This window comes from Stegodyphus dumicola, chromosome 5 (genome assembly GCF_044657685.1).
Source record: "Stegodyphus dumicola isolate Sdum_Otavi_A_Nest chromosome 5, ASM4465768v1".
Lineage (NCBI taxonomy): Eukaryota > Metazoa > Arthropoda > Arachnida > Araneae > Eresidae > Stegodyphus > Stegodyphus dumicola.
The window spans coordinates 56,692,608-56,706,947 of record NC_140772.1 but is presented as its reverse complement, the minus strand read 5'-3'; the positions used below and the strand labels follow the sequence as shown (position 1 = coordinate 56,706,947).

General features: G+C 31.6%; 1 protein-coding gene across 1 annotated transcript in view; it reads left to right on the top strand.

Annotated features, from left to right (window-relative positions):
* The window catches only part of GramD1B (GRAM domain containing 1B), a 115,539-nt gene that overhangs the window by 59,414 nt on the left and 41,785 nt on the right, over positions 1-14,340 (top strand). The window contains exon 9 of the mRNA XM_035370952.2: positions 8,518-8,664. Coding sequence (XP_035226843.1) covers positions 8,518-8,664 — 147 coding nt within the window. The remainder of the gene's footprint in view (positions 1-8,517; positions 8,665-14,340) is intronic.

Sequence of the window (14,340 nt, the reverse complement as noted above, 5' to 3'; positions counted from 1 at the left end):
GTCTTAAATTTCTTGCAAAATAAGTGCTTTTAAGCACGGTAAAATCAGATGCATATTACAGAGTTGTCAGCTTTCCCGATTTAGGTGGGAGATTCCCAATTTCCGACCGTACTCCTGCCAACCTTATTTACAACAGATTTCTTCCAACTTTTGCTTATTCTTAAAATATTTCTTGATTTTTATGTAGCTTGGCTTAATACTTTGTTATTTGCACCCCAAAAAGGTGGTTTTTTGGCATCTGAAAGCCCTTGGGTTTTCTCTAGATTACATATAGAAGAAATTCAAAGTCGTTTCATTATTGAGACATTATGACATGCTTCAGTTTTGTGTGTTAGAGCACATGTGTCTGAAAACATTGTGTTATAGTTCTCCAGTGAGCATCAAGCACTGCTGTGGGTCATCTGGCATATATTAGCCAATAAGCACAAAGCAAGATTGGGTTTGTTATTTCGTTTGTTTTGCTCTGAGTTAAAGAAACAGTTTAAGGAATTGCTATCTTTTGTCTTAGTAATGTGTACTATGTATGAGAAACAGTTGTCATGTACTTTTCCAAATTCATGCACAGAGAACTTTCCTTGTGATGTGTGCTGTTTATCATTACGATTTTTCGATTTCTCATAGTGGAAGGGCCAATGTTCTTAAACGTGCACATACACAAAAGCACAACGAGATGAGTTGTATTGGGGGGAACTAAATTTTTCTGGAGAAACAAATGACCAAAAGGAGTTATAAACGAACAGGGCTTGTTCTTCCCAATAATGAAGTTGCTAAGAAATGCTCAAGCGCAAGAAACAAAAACAGCAGCAATTGTTAAAGAAATGGGTGTGAAAAGTAAATATACAGTTATTGAATTGCATTGAAACAGCTCTATTTTGCCGTTTTCAGAAATTGAGTATAGTTTGCTTTCCGTCCTCACTTTAGAAGGAGATTTGACAATATCTTTAATATAGCACAGCTAATTATTAAAACTTTAAAAGAAAATGCAGTTCTGCTGGATAATTGCTTAGCATGACATATTAGTGGTAGGCTTGAAGACTGGTGTTGCAGGTATTTAAATAAATAAATAAATAAAAAATAAATAAATAAATAAAAGGGGGGGAATTCAGACCTTGCAAATTATGTAGTGCAGCTGTCACTTCTTAAATATAGCAGTTGAGAAAACAGCACAGCTTCTGTACCAACAAGTGTGGATGAACACATTATTGATATATATTATCATCTTGAAATGAATTCTAAAAGGAAATGGAAAATTGAAAAAATTCGAATAGCTGCACACTACTGATACATGAAAAATTTTGAGTAAAAAAATTCAAGTAGCTGCATAATACTGAAATTAAAAAAAAAAAAAAAAAAAAAAAAAAAAAAAAAAAAAAAATTGAAACTTATGTACACCTGGTAATCTTCAGAGAAATGTTTATATAGAATAAAGGAAGTAAACGCTTTTAGAGTTAAAAAGCTGTGTTAAACGTTATAAAATACCTAAAGTGAGTGAAGCTGTACTTACTACAACCATTATTAAAAATGGGTGTTAGGGTTAAGAATTTCTGCACCTGTGAGCAATTTAATTGGCAGTTCTCAAAATACTGAAAAGTATAAGCTGATGGAAAGTTTCCTCTTTTTTTTTCTTTTAAGAGAGAGAGAGAGAATTGCTCTACAATGGGAACCTTTTTTGATTACTATAAGTTATGAAGTGCGAATATTTATGTTTTTGGACCTTAAGAAAGCTTTTTGCTTTTTTGTATGCTCCTCTAAATTGTATGCATGATTAGTATTTCCCCCCCCCCAGTAGTAAATGATAAAAAACATTTTAGATATACATACAAGTTACAAGGGGGAAAAAAAATTGTTTTCGAAGTTTAAACTCAATAGTTTGCAAACATCGAAACTGGTTTTCAAGAAATCGAGAGAGTCTCTTTCGTCGAGTTTTGTCTTAGGCTGTGCTGAGTCGAGAGCTATACTCTTGTGTATCGTCGAGTGCATTGCGTGGAGAGTCTCGAGAGTACGTGGAATTCCGAGAAAACCAAGCAGAGTTGGAAGCTGTACTCGGGTGCTTTGCAATGAAGCTGTCTCCACGGTTATTGCCTGACAGTGTGAAGGCTGTGTCGCTGAACTTGTCAGCGTGTCTATAGTAGTTCATTGATGATTGTAAAACGTGTTTTGGAGCTGTCTTGACAATACTGGCTAATAAAGTGCGTTTCGATACTTCATCAAGTAGTGTCGTCATTATTCACTCCAAATCCATACGAACCCCGTACAAATGTAATAGAAGAAAAAAAACATAACAATTGGTGTCAGGAGTGGGGTTTGCGAGTGAATGCCAGTGATCCGCCTGCAAAGGAAAGCCATGGCAGAAGAAACGAAGTCTTTGATGGACCTTTTAGCCGAGTTGAAAGCCGGACAGGAAGAGATGAAAGCTGAAATCAAAGCCGCACTGAAAGAGATGAAACCCGGACTGGAAGAGAAGAAAACCTGGCAAGAAGAAATAAATGCCGGCCAAGAAAAGGTACAAGAGCAACTCCAACAGGTGAAAGTGGAGCTTGCAGAAGAAACTGGAGCCGTAAAAGAAGATGCGGAAATGATGGAAGTGGCATCTGAAGAATCAGAGAATGAAGAAATGAAGAAAGTATCTGGTGAAGTATCCGAGAAAGCTAAAGAAATAAAGGGTGAAACATCTTACGAGATTAAAGAAAGAAAACGAAAAGATGAAGAAAAAGGCAGGGAAGATGCTTCGTCCTCAGATGTCCTAAAATGAACTGGAAAACGGTGATAATACTGTTCGTAAACATGAAGAAATAGACGAAGTGGCTTATAAAGCTTCTGAAAGAGGTGAAGAAATAATTCATGTAAATAAAGTTCCTGATTCTTAAGTGTCTGAAGTGGAAGTGGATGAAAGTGAAAATGCGACTGTTAAGTTCAACGAAACGGATAGTAAAGTAAACGGATAGTTAGTGAGTATTGAACCATCTACAAATGCATGTGATGCAGAGATAAGAGAAGTTGATGTGCAGCTTAAGCAGTGTGCTCCAGTATTGCAAGAAAATTCACCCACTCCACAAACTGTGTGTCTCCTAATACAGATTATGCAGGCGTGGACTTGATTCTAAACAGGATACTTGCGTCTGTAAGGTATCGGGTTCTGTTCATGACTCTGATGCAGAATTTGAAGCTGGTTTCCAGGAAACGGGGGAAAAAGAGTATGTACCAGCTGCTAAAAATACCGAGGTGAACTGTATGCATGCTGCAAATGAACTACAGAGTGGTGAACAAACTGTTTCACATCTTCCTGTGGATGACAAGTCTGAAAGGACTATATCTTCAGATTGTGATACACAAAACAGAAATGCATCTGGAAACTGCAGTGGAAAAGTATTTGACCCGAATATATTTTAATGAAAAGACAGAGACTGAAATTCATTCTTAACTTTAATGTGTATAATTTAAAATTGTGATGTGTTTAATTTGTGTATATAACTTGTAAATAGTGTAAATATTTGTTTCTTTAGTTATGTTACTTGTTTGTTTTATTATGTTTTGTTTCTGACCAAGGGTTGCACTGCTCGGAACATGCAGTCCTTGGGAGGGGTCAGTGTTACGAAATGTCAAGGTGTGGTGAGATAGCTTCCCCGCAAAGCAGTTTTAGGGTTGCCATAAAATGTCAAGGGAAGGCAGGATTGCCACATGTGGCGAGAAATCACCCATTTGGCTACAAAATTGGCAGTATCCCATGGACAGACGGAGAACCTTCTGGAACGAATTCTTACCGGTTTAGCCCAGACTGTTCTTGAACACAAGCCGAAAGCTATATCAACCCTGCTGGTCCACAGTTAGTTAGTATCGAGAGTGTACCTCGTCTAAAGTGCGAGATAGTCAGTCCATGCAAAGTCGATCGAGTTGAAAGCCGGGCAGCGAGTGCAGAGTGGGTCGTCGTGTTCACAGAAGGAGTCTCTTAGTGAAGTGCGGTTAGTGCATCGTCAAGAGAGCGTGTTGAGCTCCGGGAATGACTGAACTGATGAGTCAGGAGCTGTGCTCGTGTGTCATCGAGTGCATCGCAAGTTGTAGTGTGGAGAATCTCGAGAGTACGGGGAGTTCCGAGAACAACCAAGCAGAATCGGGAGCTGTACTCTGGTGCTTTGTAGGAAGCTGTCTCTACCATTATTGCTTGACAGTGTGTAGGCTGTGTCGCTGATTGTTCCGGCGTGTTTATAGTAGATCTTCGACGACTGTAAAAAGTGTGTTGGAGCTGTCCTGATTAATATTGGCTAAATAAAGTGTGTTTCGATACTCCATTATCGAGTGTCGTCATTATTCACTCCAAATCTACAAACCCCATATGAACCTGAAGGAAGAAAAAAACTTAACTACTGGTGTCAGAAAAAAACATAACAATATATTTTAACAAACAGTCTTTATTCATAAAAGCAAATTTAAAGGTAATTAAAAATTAAATTTAAATTATGAAATTTTAATTGTAACAAATTAATTAATTATTACTGCAAACTAATCTACAATATCATTTAAATTCTGAGAGCACATGTAAATAAGTGCAGGTATCAAAATCCATGAATAAATATAATATTCCCCCCAAATTTTTTTTAATCCTAAAAAATTAAAAATAAATTAAATTCAAATTTCATTCTTTGCAGCAATGCCACAAGAGAATGATTTAGTTTAATTTAACTTTACTATATATATATATATATATACAAGAAATTCTAGGTAAATCTGCTAATTTTTGAGATATTGGCAGCAGCAATGGTATCAGAATTCTTTTTTTGAACAATATTTTGTTAATGTGTTCATTTTGAGTTATTATTAAGTATCTCTATTATTAAGTAATAAAGAATTTTTATGTATGTATGTATGTATGTATGTTCCATGTTTTATGGGAAAATGGTAGCATTTAGAGCCACCAACTTTGAACACATGTAGTCCTTGACCCAAATGTGTGCGTCTCAAAGGCCAAATCTTGAGTATCGAATTTTTTTTTTTTATTTATTTATTTTCATTTTCTTCAAAATTAATGCAGTTTTGACTAGCAGCTAGAGATTTTAGCTTTGTGTTGCCACCCTGAAAAGAATGATTTATGTTTCAACTCAGCGATATAAAAGAAGTAGTATTGCGTTGCCACTTGGCCAAATGCAGTGTATTTGTCTTTTGAATTTAATTGCGTTGTTGAAAAATGGCTGAGTTACCGAAATTTGAACATACATAATCCTACAACCTACATGTGTTCCTTTAAGTCTGAATTTTGAATTTATATTTTATCTATTTCATATTTTGTGCAGATTTAAGAAACTTTTGATTAACAAAGTAAGTGATATAAAAGCTTTGTGTTGCCACTCAACAATGCATAAGATGTTTGTTTCAGATTTAATAAGGAAACTTAACAATGTAAAAGAAATATGTTGCTCGGTGAAGCATGTTAATACAGTCAAAAGTCTTTAATCCGTACTCGTCGGGACTTCGGCAATTCCATGTTATCGGTTTTTCCGGATTATAGATCATCAGTTTAAAGCTGGTAAGATGGCATGCAGAAATTATAAAATTAAAAATATGAAACCATAATTTAGGAAATAAAGAGCAATTATGATCTAAAGAGTATCAAAATTTACAAAAAAAAAAAAAAAAAAGCTTAATATTTATTTGTTTACTTTGTTAAACATTTCTTTCAATGCGTGCATGCGTAAAGCATGCATTATGCATAGTCGAAATTCGAAAATTGCAACCAGAAAACTATTTGACGTGTATTCGTGATATTTATAATGACAAGGAATTTGATTTAAATCATATCAAAGGAGTATATCGAGATGAAATACTGCATTTAGTTAGGAATTATAAGCCGAATAAAATAAAAACATCTGCCCTGAACATAAGGATAGTGCTGACAGATCAACTTCCAGTTCATTGCGCGTTGCGTCGTCCCCCCCCCACACAGCAGCGTGAAATTGATAAACATATTTCGAAATGGTTAGAGAATCAAAGGATATGCCTTTATCCATTTTTTGCAGCAATTCCTCTTTTTGTTTGATGGACATCGAACATGCTTTCGCTTTGTAGATCCTTTGGTAGCTCCAGAATCGGAAATTCTTTTTGACATAATCGAAAGTTTAAGCTTACTTTTATAAAATTGCTCTAACAGTCTGCAAAAAATAAAAAGCCGGATCCAACTCAAAGCTTAAGGAACAACTCAATCTGCTACATTAACTGAAATAGATAATTAGATAATTTTAGCTTAGCTTATATCATCCGTTATACATTAAACGCGCATGCATAAACGTATTATGTGCATGCATAGACGCATATGCGCATGCGTAAAGGTATTATGCGCATAATGCATTGACACATGCGCAAAAAGTTTGTAGGTCCGGATTATGGATCATTACAGATTAAAGACTTTTGACTGTATTTGTTTCAAATTGCATCAACAAACTCAGCGATTTATAAAGGAAATGTATTGCCACTGTTCGAATTAAAATATTTTTATCTTCCATGCTGGTGTGTTGTCTTTTATGAAAATGTAAGCTATTAAATTTTTCTTTTTAATTCGTTTTGTTATTAATTAACAAACTAAGCAATTTGAAAGCAGTAAATGAAGATTGATTTCACTTATTATTAAGTACTACTGTACCTTTAAAATTACAATAAATGGGTTCGTTAAAATTAATGTATCGCCTGCACGAGTGGCTAGTTACTTAAAAATTGGAAATATTATATTTGTTCTATGGATTATTTTTTCCTGCTTAAATTTTCTGTTCCCAAACTTCTAGTTTTACATTATACATTTAGTAAAATATTCTGTTATATGCCAGGCTCACAAACATTTATGATTTAATTATTAGGTATGAGAAATTTATGATTACAAGAGCAAATTTATATGATTTGAATAAAATTTCTGTGCTTTTCTCTAGATTGTTAAATTTTTCAAAGTATTACTTGTAGCCATGGAATGTTTATTTTACTTAACTGAGTTAAAAATGTTATAAAATATAGATTCACTAACCAAACTAAATGCTATTTACAATTAGGAAAGTCTCAGGCACTTTTCAGATTTTATAGCTGTTGAAAATTCCTGTTTTAAAAGAAATTAAGAGATGGGCAGTCAGTCTTTATTTAAGCAACTGCAGTCACAAATGAATTTAATTTAGACATGTTTTTCTTACTTGGAGTTTCAAAATTAATTTAAGTAGCAATTTATTGTTTTGAACCATTGTTACTACATATTTAATATAAAACTTACTGAGGTGGCATATTTTAAAATGTAAATAGAATCCAGTGATCTCTAAAAGATTCTCTTAAATCCTTCGTATGAAAGTAAGAAAAAACAAAATTAAGGGGGTTTACAAAATTTCAAATTTTCATTTGATGACAGACGAATTTAAGAATGAAGTTTTTAAGAATGTATCTGTATTTTTAAAACAATATGAATGAAACTTGGTAGATAAAGTACATAATCAACCCCTTAATGTGCAGTTTATTCTTATAGAAATGGTCCATAATATATTTCTAATTGCATTTGACTATTTCTTGCTTTATCTTGACAAGTTTATGAAAATATTTAGGAGGCAGCCAAGCAATGCACATTCTTATATATATTAAGAGTATATTCTTAAATTCAGTTAAATTATTCTTAACTATGCTCATTAAGAGCTTAAAACTCTAGCATCTTCTTCAATTTCTCGACGTAATTTGATGAGAAGGGGAGATTTAAGCAACATTTCTGTTTCAGAATCCTTTCTAAATCAAAGCAAAGGTAGAAAGGGGAGAATTAGTTCCATAGTTTACTGTATTTAGCATTTTTCTGTGTTAACTATGGAAATAATTCTCCCTTTTATATTCTTGCTTTGATTTAAAAAGTATTCTGAGAAAATGCAAAAGCAAATGTTGCTCAAATATTTTTTTTCACTCATCAAGTTAGGTTGATAAAATGAATGAGATGCTAGAGTTTTTTCTGTATTTAGTGTTTAACCTATAGTATTGATGTAGTTATACTATATTACTGAAATGATAGAGTTACTATGTTATTGAGATGATACTAGTAATTGAGGGCTACTGAAATTGCAACAGTTTTATTCTTTTTTATGTGAACGTTTCTATTTGACATCAGTAAAACTAATCATGTCAATGTTTTTAATTAAAATGTTTATTAAAAGTTTTTCGGCTGAAGAGAAAAATCTTCAGATGGTGGACATAGTGCGAAAAGTCAATTTTTTAATCTGAATATCTCATCTTAGTAATTGAAGCCTTAGTGCATTTCAAGAGGCAATTTGAATTTGGTCTTTTGTCTTGAGTCTCTACACTTAAAATCAGTTTGAAGCAGATATATTTTTAAAGTAGCTTAAGTTATTATGCATCTCTTATATATATATATATATATATATATATATATATATATATATATATATATATATATATTATGATGGTATGTATAAAATTGATATTTATTTGCCATATTTAATCATTGTATGGATGATTGTTATTTATGGAATATTGTTATTTTTCTTTCTTTAAATATTACAGAGCTTGAATACAAATGTCCATGCCCTAGCCATGAAGGCAAAGAAGTTCTCAATGCAGTGTTTCCTTTACCAGTAGATGAAGTATTTTCACTTATTTTTACTGGTTCAAAATTTTACTTTGACCTTTTAGAATCTAGAAAAACATATGGTAAGTTTTATCTTATGGAAGGTTAATGTAACTATATTCTGTGCTTATAAAATTTTGCCTTATTATTTGCCATATTCTGTGTAAGCCACTTATTTTCATTTCATAATATTTTGTGTTGCATTTTTATGAATATATGATGTATTTTAATGCTGCTGAACATATATGGGGTGAAATTATCACAATATAGTAATCATAAGTATTTTTTATTCATTCAGTTGCTTATGAAATGTTGTTATGTTCATGAAATTAATAATACATTTAATAGAAATAATATTGCATGTGATTTGTAGTTAAAATGGGTAACTCTTGTTTCTAACATACAAGTATTTTTATGGCTTTTAATCAAACAGCATCTAGGAAAGCTTAAATGAAAATATGAGGAAAATATTTTTCTAAAATTTAAGAAATTACCATTGGTTTTCTGTAATAAGTTTCATACACAAAAACTTTCTTCGGTCATTAACTTCTGAAATTTCTGCTAGTTTCATCTCCAACATGTAAGGAACTTTAATGACATTGGTCTCAAAAATGCATCAAAACTAATTTTACCAGCACTGAAAACCTGAAATAGCAAATTTCAAATCATAAGTTATATAATGTTTAAAATAAATGTATTTTGAATATATCTTTTGTGTTTGAAATTTTTGCATTTCATGCATTTGTTTTGTAAATAATGGAGTGATGTGGAATGATTTCATTAGGCACGGGTTTGTCATCAGATTTGAAAATCCGTTACATTTATTTGTCTGCTGATTTACATTTATTTGTCTGCTGAGTTTCCATTTATTTTTTCTCCCAAAATTTTCTTTAAAAGATTGAAATCTAAGAAATTTAGTAATTCTTGAATAATTTCAAGTATTAAAGTGATTCCTCTTTTGTACACTGATGTTCCAAAGTGATTTTACATACTAAAAAAAAAAAAAAAAATTTTTTTTTTTTTTTTACTGGTAGATAAAATTGAAGTTATGTTAGGTGATACATACTGTCATTGCACTAAATACAAACTAAAAACTGAGCATTATGCATACAGTACAAAATTTAATCATGAAACAGACAAAACTGAAGTAATGTGTGATGGTGAAGTTTTAGAGAAAAGTGAATATCTTAAAAATAAATACAGACTTTTGATGCTATAATCTTCTCTAACTTACGCAAGAGATGTTCCCAAAGTTTCAGAAGTTTAGGTATAATTTTTTTTTATTTCATCAATTTTCATCAAAATTATAATGGTGCTTTTCAATACTTATTTATTTGAATATACTTATCCCAATGAAAAACTACTTTTTTAAATCATCCTCAAAGAACATTTTTGGTGTCTCTTTAATCTGCCTTAGTCAGAATACTTCTCACAAATGTTGAAAAATATTTGAAGTTTTCACAACTTCTTTACACAAAAAGAAAATAATTGGTCTTTGCCTCTTCCATGGTTGTAAAAACAGTGCTGCAAAAATGCTCCTGTGCAGTTAAGTGCCATTTTATATGATCACATTTATTTGTCTATGATTGTTTTGATTAAGCAATAAAGAAAAAATACTCTTCAAAATAACAGTGGCTTTTAATATAAACCAGAGACGTATAAATAGGCACTTTCACAGCATTTTAACAAAGAATTTTTGTTTATCAGCTGATCAGAATTTCTTTAATGTAGAAGTTCATTTATGAATTATTCAGAATATTTCTAGAAGCTATTTGACCAATACTGAAATGCTAATCTTAATACTTGGCAGGTATGTCTCATTGAAAGAGAACATTTCAATGTAAAATTTAAAATTCGGGTGAAAAAAAAGCAATCATAGTAAATGTTTTCATAGATTTTTTTTTTCCTTCCAGGAGCAAGAAAAAGGGGAGGTAAACTCTGCTGAAATTTTTCTTGCTCCTGAAAAAGAGGGACCTGTGTCCACCTCTTAAAAATAGAAGTAGTTATTCAAAATCTACACCAAACTAAGGTTAACTTTTTTCCTTAATTTTAAATGGCTGATTAAAATTGATCCCATGCTGTTTGTTTACTTATTCCCTTATTTGGCGATTTTCTTTGTTACTTGCCAATTTTCATAATCTATTTTGACCATATTTGGTAACTTCAGTTTAAAAAAAAATTATTGTATAGTATTTTGATCTTATTATCTGAATTGTTGATCACAGTAAGCAAAGTATTTTCAGTGTTTTCATATACAAACAGTCAGGACTTCAGCAATTCTATATTAATAACATTAACCATGAGCATATTAAGCAGCATCTACTGTATTAATTAACCAACTTAATCAAACTAAGCAATGCTGCACAGGATTGCTGCATAAACATGTAAAGACTTGGCTCTGGCTGATAACGCTGCATGTGAGTTCTAGGCATTGAACTAGAGCTTAGTACCTTAAAACTGAAACCTTCTTACATACATATCATAGTTTGAATTAATGCTCTCAGTTGATGTTTGATTAAAGTCTTTGTGAGTTAAGTTCCATTTCTTCACTGTTATAGTCTTTTAGGCACTGAGGTTTTGAGAAAAAGAATGTAACTGTGCAGCAGCTCTTCTAAGGATGTTTGATAAGTTCTGTAGAGGATACAGATTTGGAGATCTGGTTAACAATTTTATTCACTCAGTGCTTTAGATTTGAAGAAATTCATCAATCAGGTTTGCTACATTATCATCCAGAAAAAGGAAGTCAGACTAATACCTATAAACAGTACAAAGTCCGTAATCCGGACTCATCGGGACTTCGGCGATTCTGCATTAGGGTTTTTTGCGGGTTATAGATATTAGATTATATTTAAATCTGGTAAGGTGGCATGCAGAAATTATACAATTAAAAATATGAAACCGTAATTTATGAATTTATGTTTGAAATGTGAATTCCAGGTGAAAAGCTAGCTATGTTGTCAATGTAGGCTTTGCAAAAATCACCATGAACTTCAGAATTTCGACTATGCGTAACGTATACTTTACGCATGCGTGCATTGAAAGAAATGTTTAATAAAGTAAACAAATAAATATTCAGCTTTTTTTTTTTTTTTTTTTTTTTTTTTTGATACCCTATAGATTATAATTGCTCCTTACTTCATAAGTTACGGTTTCATATTTTTAATTGTATAATTTCTGTATGCCATCTTACCAGATTTAAATTGATGATCTATAACCCGGAAAAACCCCTAATCCGGAATCGCTGAAGTCCCGACGAGTCCGGATTACAGACTTTGTACTGTATATGTGGGAATTTATTTATTCAGGACTCAGATATGCTTTAAAGCTTGTTCAAGAAATAGACGTAAGTATAATAAATAACTACAGCAGGCGATAGAAGCAAGACAATTTTAGTCGAACAACATATTTTTAGTTGCTAGTCTTAAAATACATTTCTCTGTAGTGTATAGCAGATGAATCGCATTGGAGAAGTGATAATAAATAAAGATGATATAAAAGATGTTTTTCATTGCAATGACAATGCCTCTGTTATCATCAACTAACGGATGGTGAAATCTATTGTATAGTCTCAAATCTAGAAAATATCACTACCAATAATGAAGAAAGTGATAGATATTTTGTTAAGAAATTTCATAGTTGTTAAAGAAATTTTGATTTACAATTTAGTGGTAATTTTAGACGTAGGAATTGCTGGACTTGAACATTATTATTATTATTATTTTTTATTAAACAAGGATATCTGTAAAATTAAAGTAAAAAATATTAGAACAAAAATCAAAACAACTTAGTAAAATTAAAGAAATAATATTAGAACAAAAATCGACGCAGCTTAAACAACTTACATTCAAAGAAATGTTGAATAAAGCAAACAAATAAATAATGAGTTTTCCCCCTCGTAAAGTCATAAAAGCTTTGAGTCCAGATCTCAGACTTTGTACTGGATATTAATCAGTAGTATGCTTTTTAGAGACTTCTGTAAATTCTTTTCTGGCCTGTGAGATAGTCAATTTTGCTGATATGTTATTAAACTGTCTTGATACTCGGTTGCTTTAAAACATCAATATTGTCTAGGCATATCAAGCATAATATGCTCTCTGTTCCACAAGGTGACAAAAATTCATTAATGAAAGCAACTTAAATAGGTCTGAATTCAGAATCATTTTTGCGTTCTTATATGTATTTACTGGAATAGCCATATAAGTTGTGATTCATTAAGCTTCCCTGGATATTTAATATGAAACTGCTGGAAGTTCTCATTTAATTGTATTTCTGTAAACGCAAATTCTTCTGGAAACACTGCAGATTAGTTGCTACAGGACAGTTATAAAATAGAACTTTCCGTTGGGTCGTTGGATAATCAGTACCTTAGTGTTTGAAGAAAATAATTTGGGATGTTTGAGGCTCTTAGTGTAATCTAATTCTTCCCAGATTATTATGTTTGATTTTGTTTTAAATGCATTAATCAGATTTTTTAATGTGGAATAAAACAAAAGATTTCAACATATAGGGACTTTTTAAAATTATTATTGTTATTATTTAACAAGCTAAGATTTGGTTAAAATATTATGAACATTTAACAAAATAAGCATACTCTTGTGAGGGGAGAAAAGGTTTCGGATAAATTTTATTTATTTATTTATCTCTCTCTCTCTCTCTCTTTTTTTTTTTTTTTTTTCTTAATCAACTTTAGGGCTGTTTCTATGTTCTAAATAGCAGTAGGTGGTCTAGACTTTGGCAAGTGAAATAAGTGAAATTGTAGCCCATAGGCTATGTCTTGGACAAACTTCATTTAGTTTTGTTTAATATATGCATGCTTTGTCTTTCAAGTGCGATACAGAGAGCTTGTACTAAAATAACAAGCAATAAAGTTTTGCTTTTGTTGTTGATAAAATTGCTGTGCATAAGATATTATTCATGATGTTAATAAAATATAATTTTAACACATTTCAAATAATAAATGACCTGTGTTCATCATAATAAATTACCTGTTTTCTTTGCTTACTATCCAGATAATGTAAATTGTTAAATGATTTTTTGTTTTTAAAATACATATAGTGGGAAAAAATTTATTTTGTCTCTTATGTTATCATTTGAGGTAAGCAGTGTTGTTTAAATGACTTAAAAAAGGTATTAATAATCAGTACCAGAGAAAATCTTACTAGTGTTGACTTTTTAATTAAAATTGAACACAATACAAATACAGCCTGTTCAAATTAATTTCGAGAAGGTGTCAAGATGCACGGTCATTTATGAAAGCATAATTTTTTTAGTAGCCATTTAGGAAAGCTTATAACTTTATTGACAATCATAAAGTACTTAATATAAGATCAATTGATTGGGATTAATTCTCATTTTACAGTGGAAATAGCTACTTAGCGCTTAGTGACACAAGAGCTCTGTGTAATCATCTTTGTGCAATGAATAAGGCAATTTAAAAAATTAAATAAGTGGATTATTTGCATTTCATAAGAGGTTAACAGATGATTGTGCATAATGGTGGTCAGCTCGATGCTCCAGCTGCATTTAAAAAAAAAAAAAAAAACATTACTGTATTAAATTGTTGCTTTCTTATACTTATCCCTTGACTAGATTAATGAAAAGATCCCAAGACTAGTAGAAGAATGTTTTTCTAGTTGTTTTCTGGAACAGTAATTAATGTTCCTCTGTATAGGCTGTTAGATAATAGTTGCACTGCCACTGCATCTGTGCATTACGATCTACTAGTGAAGACGCACGTCTGCACAGTAACTGGTATCAGT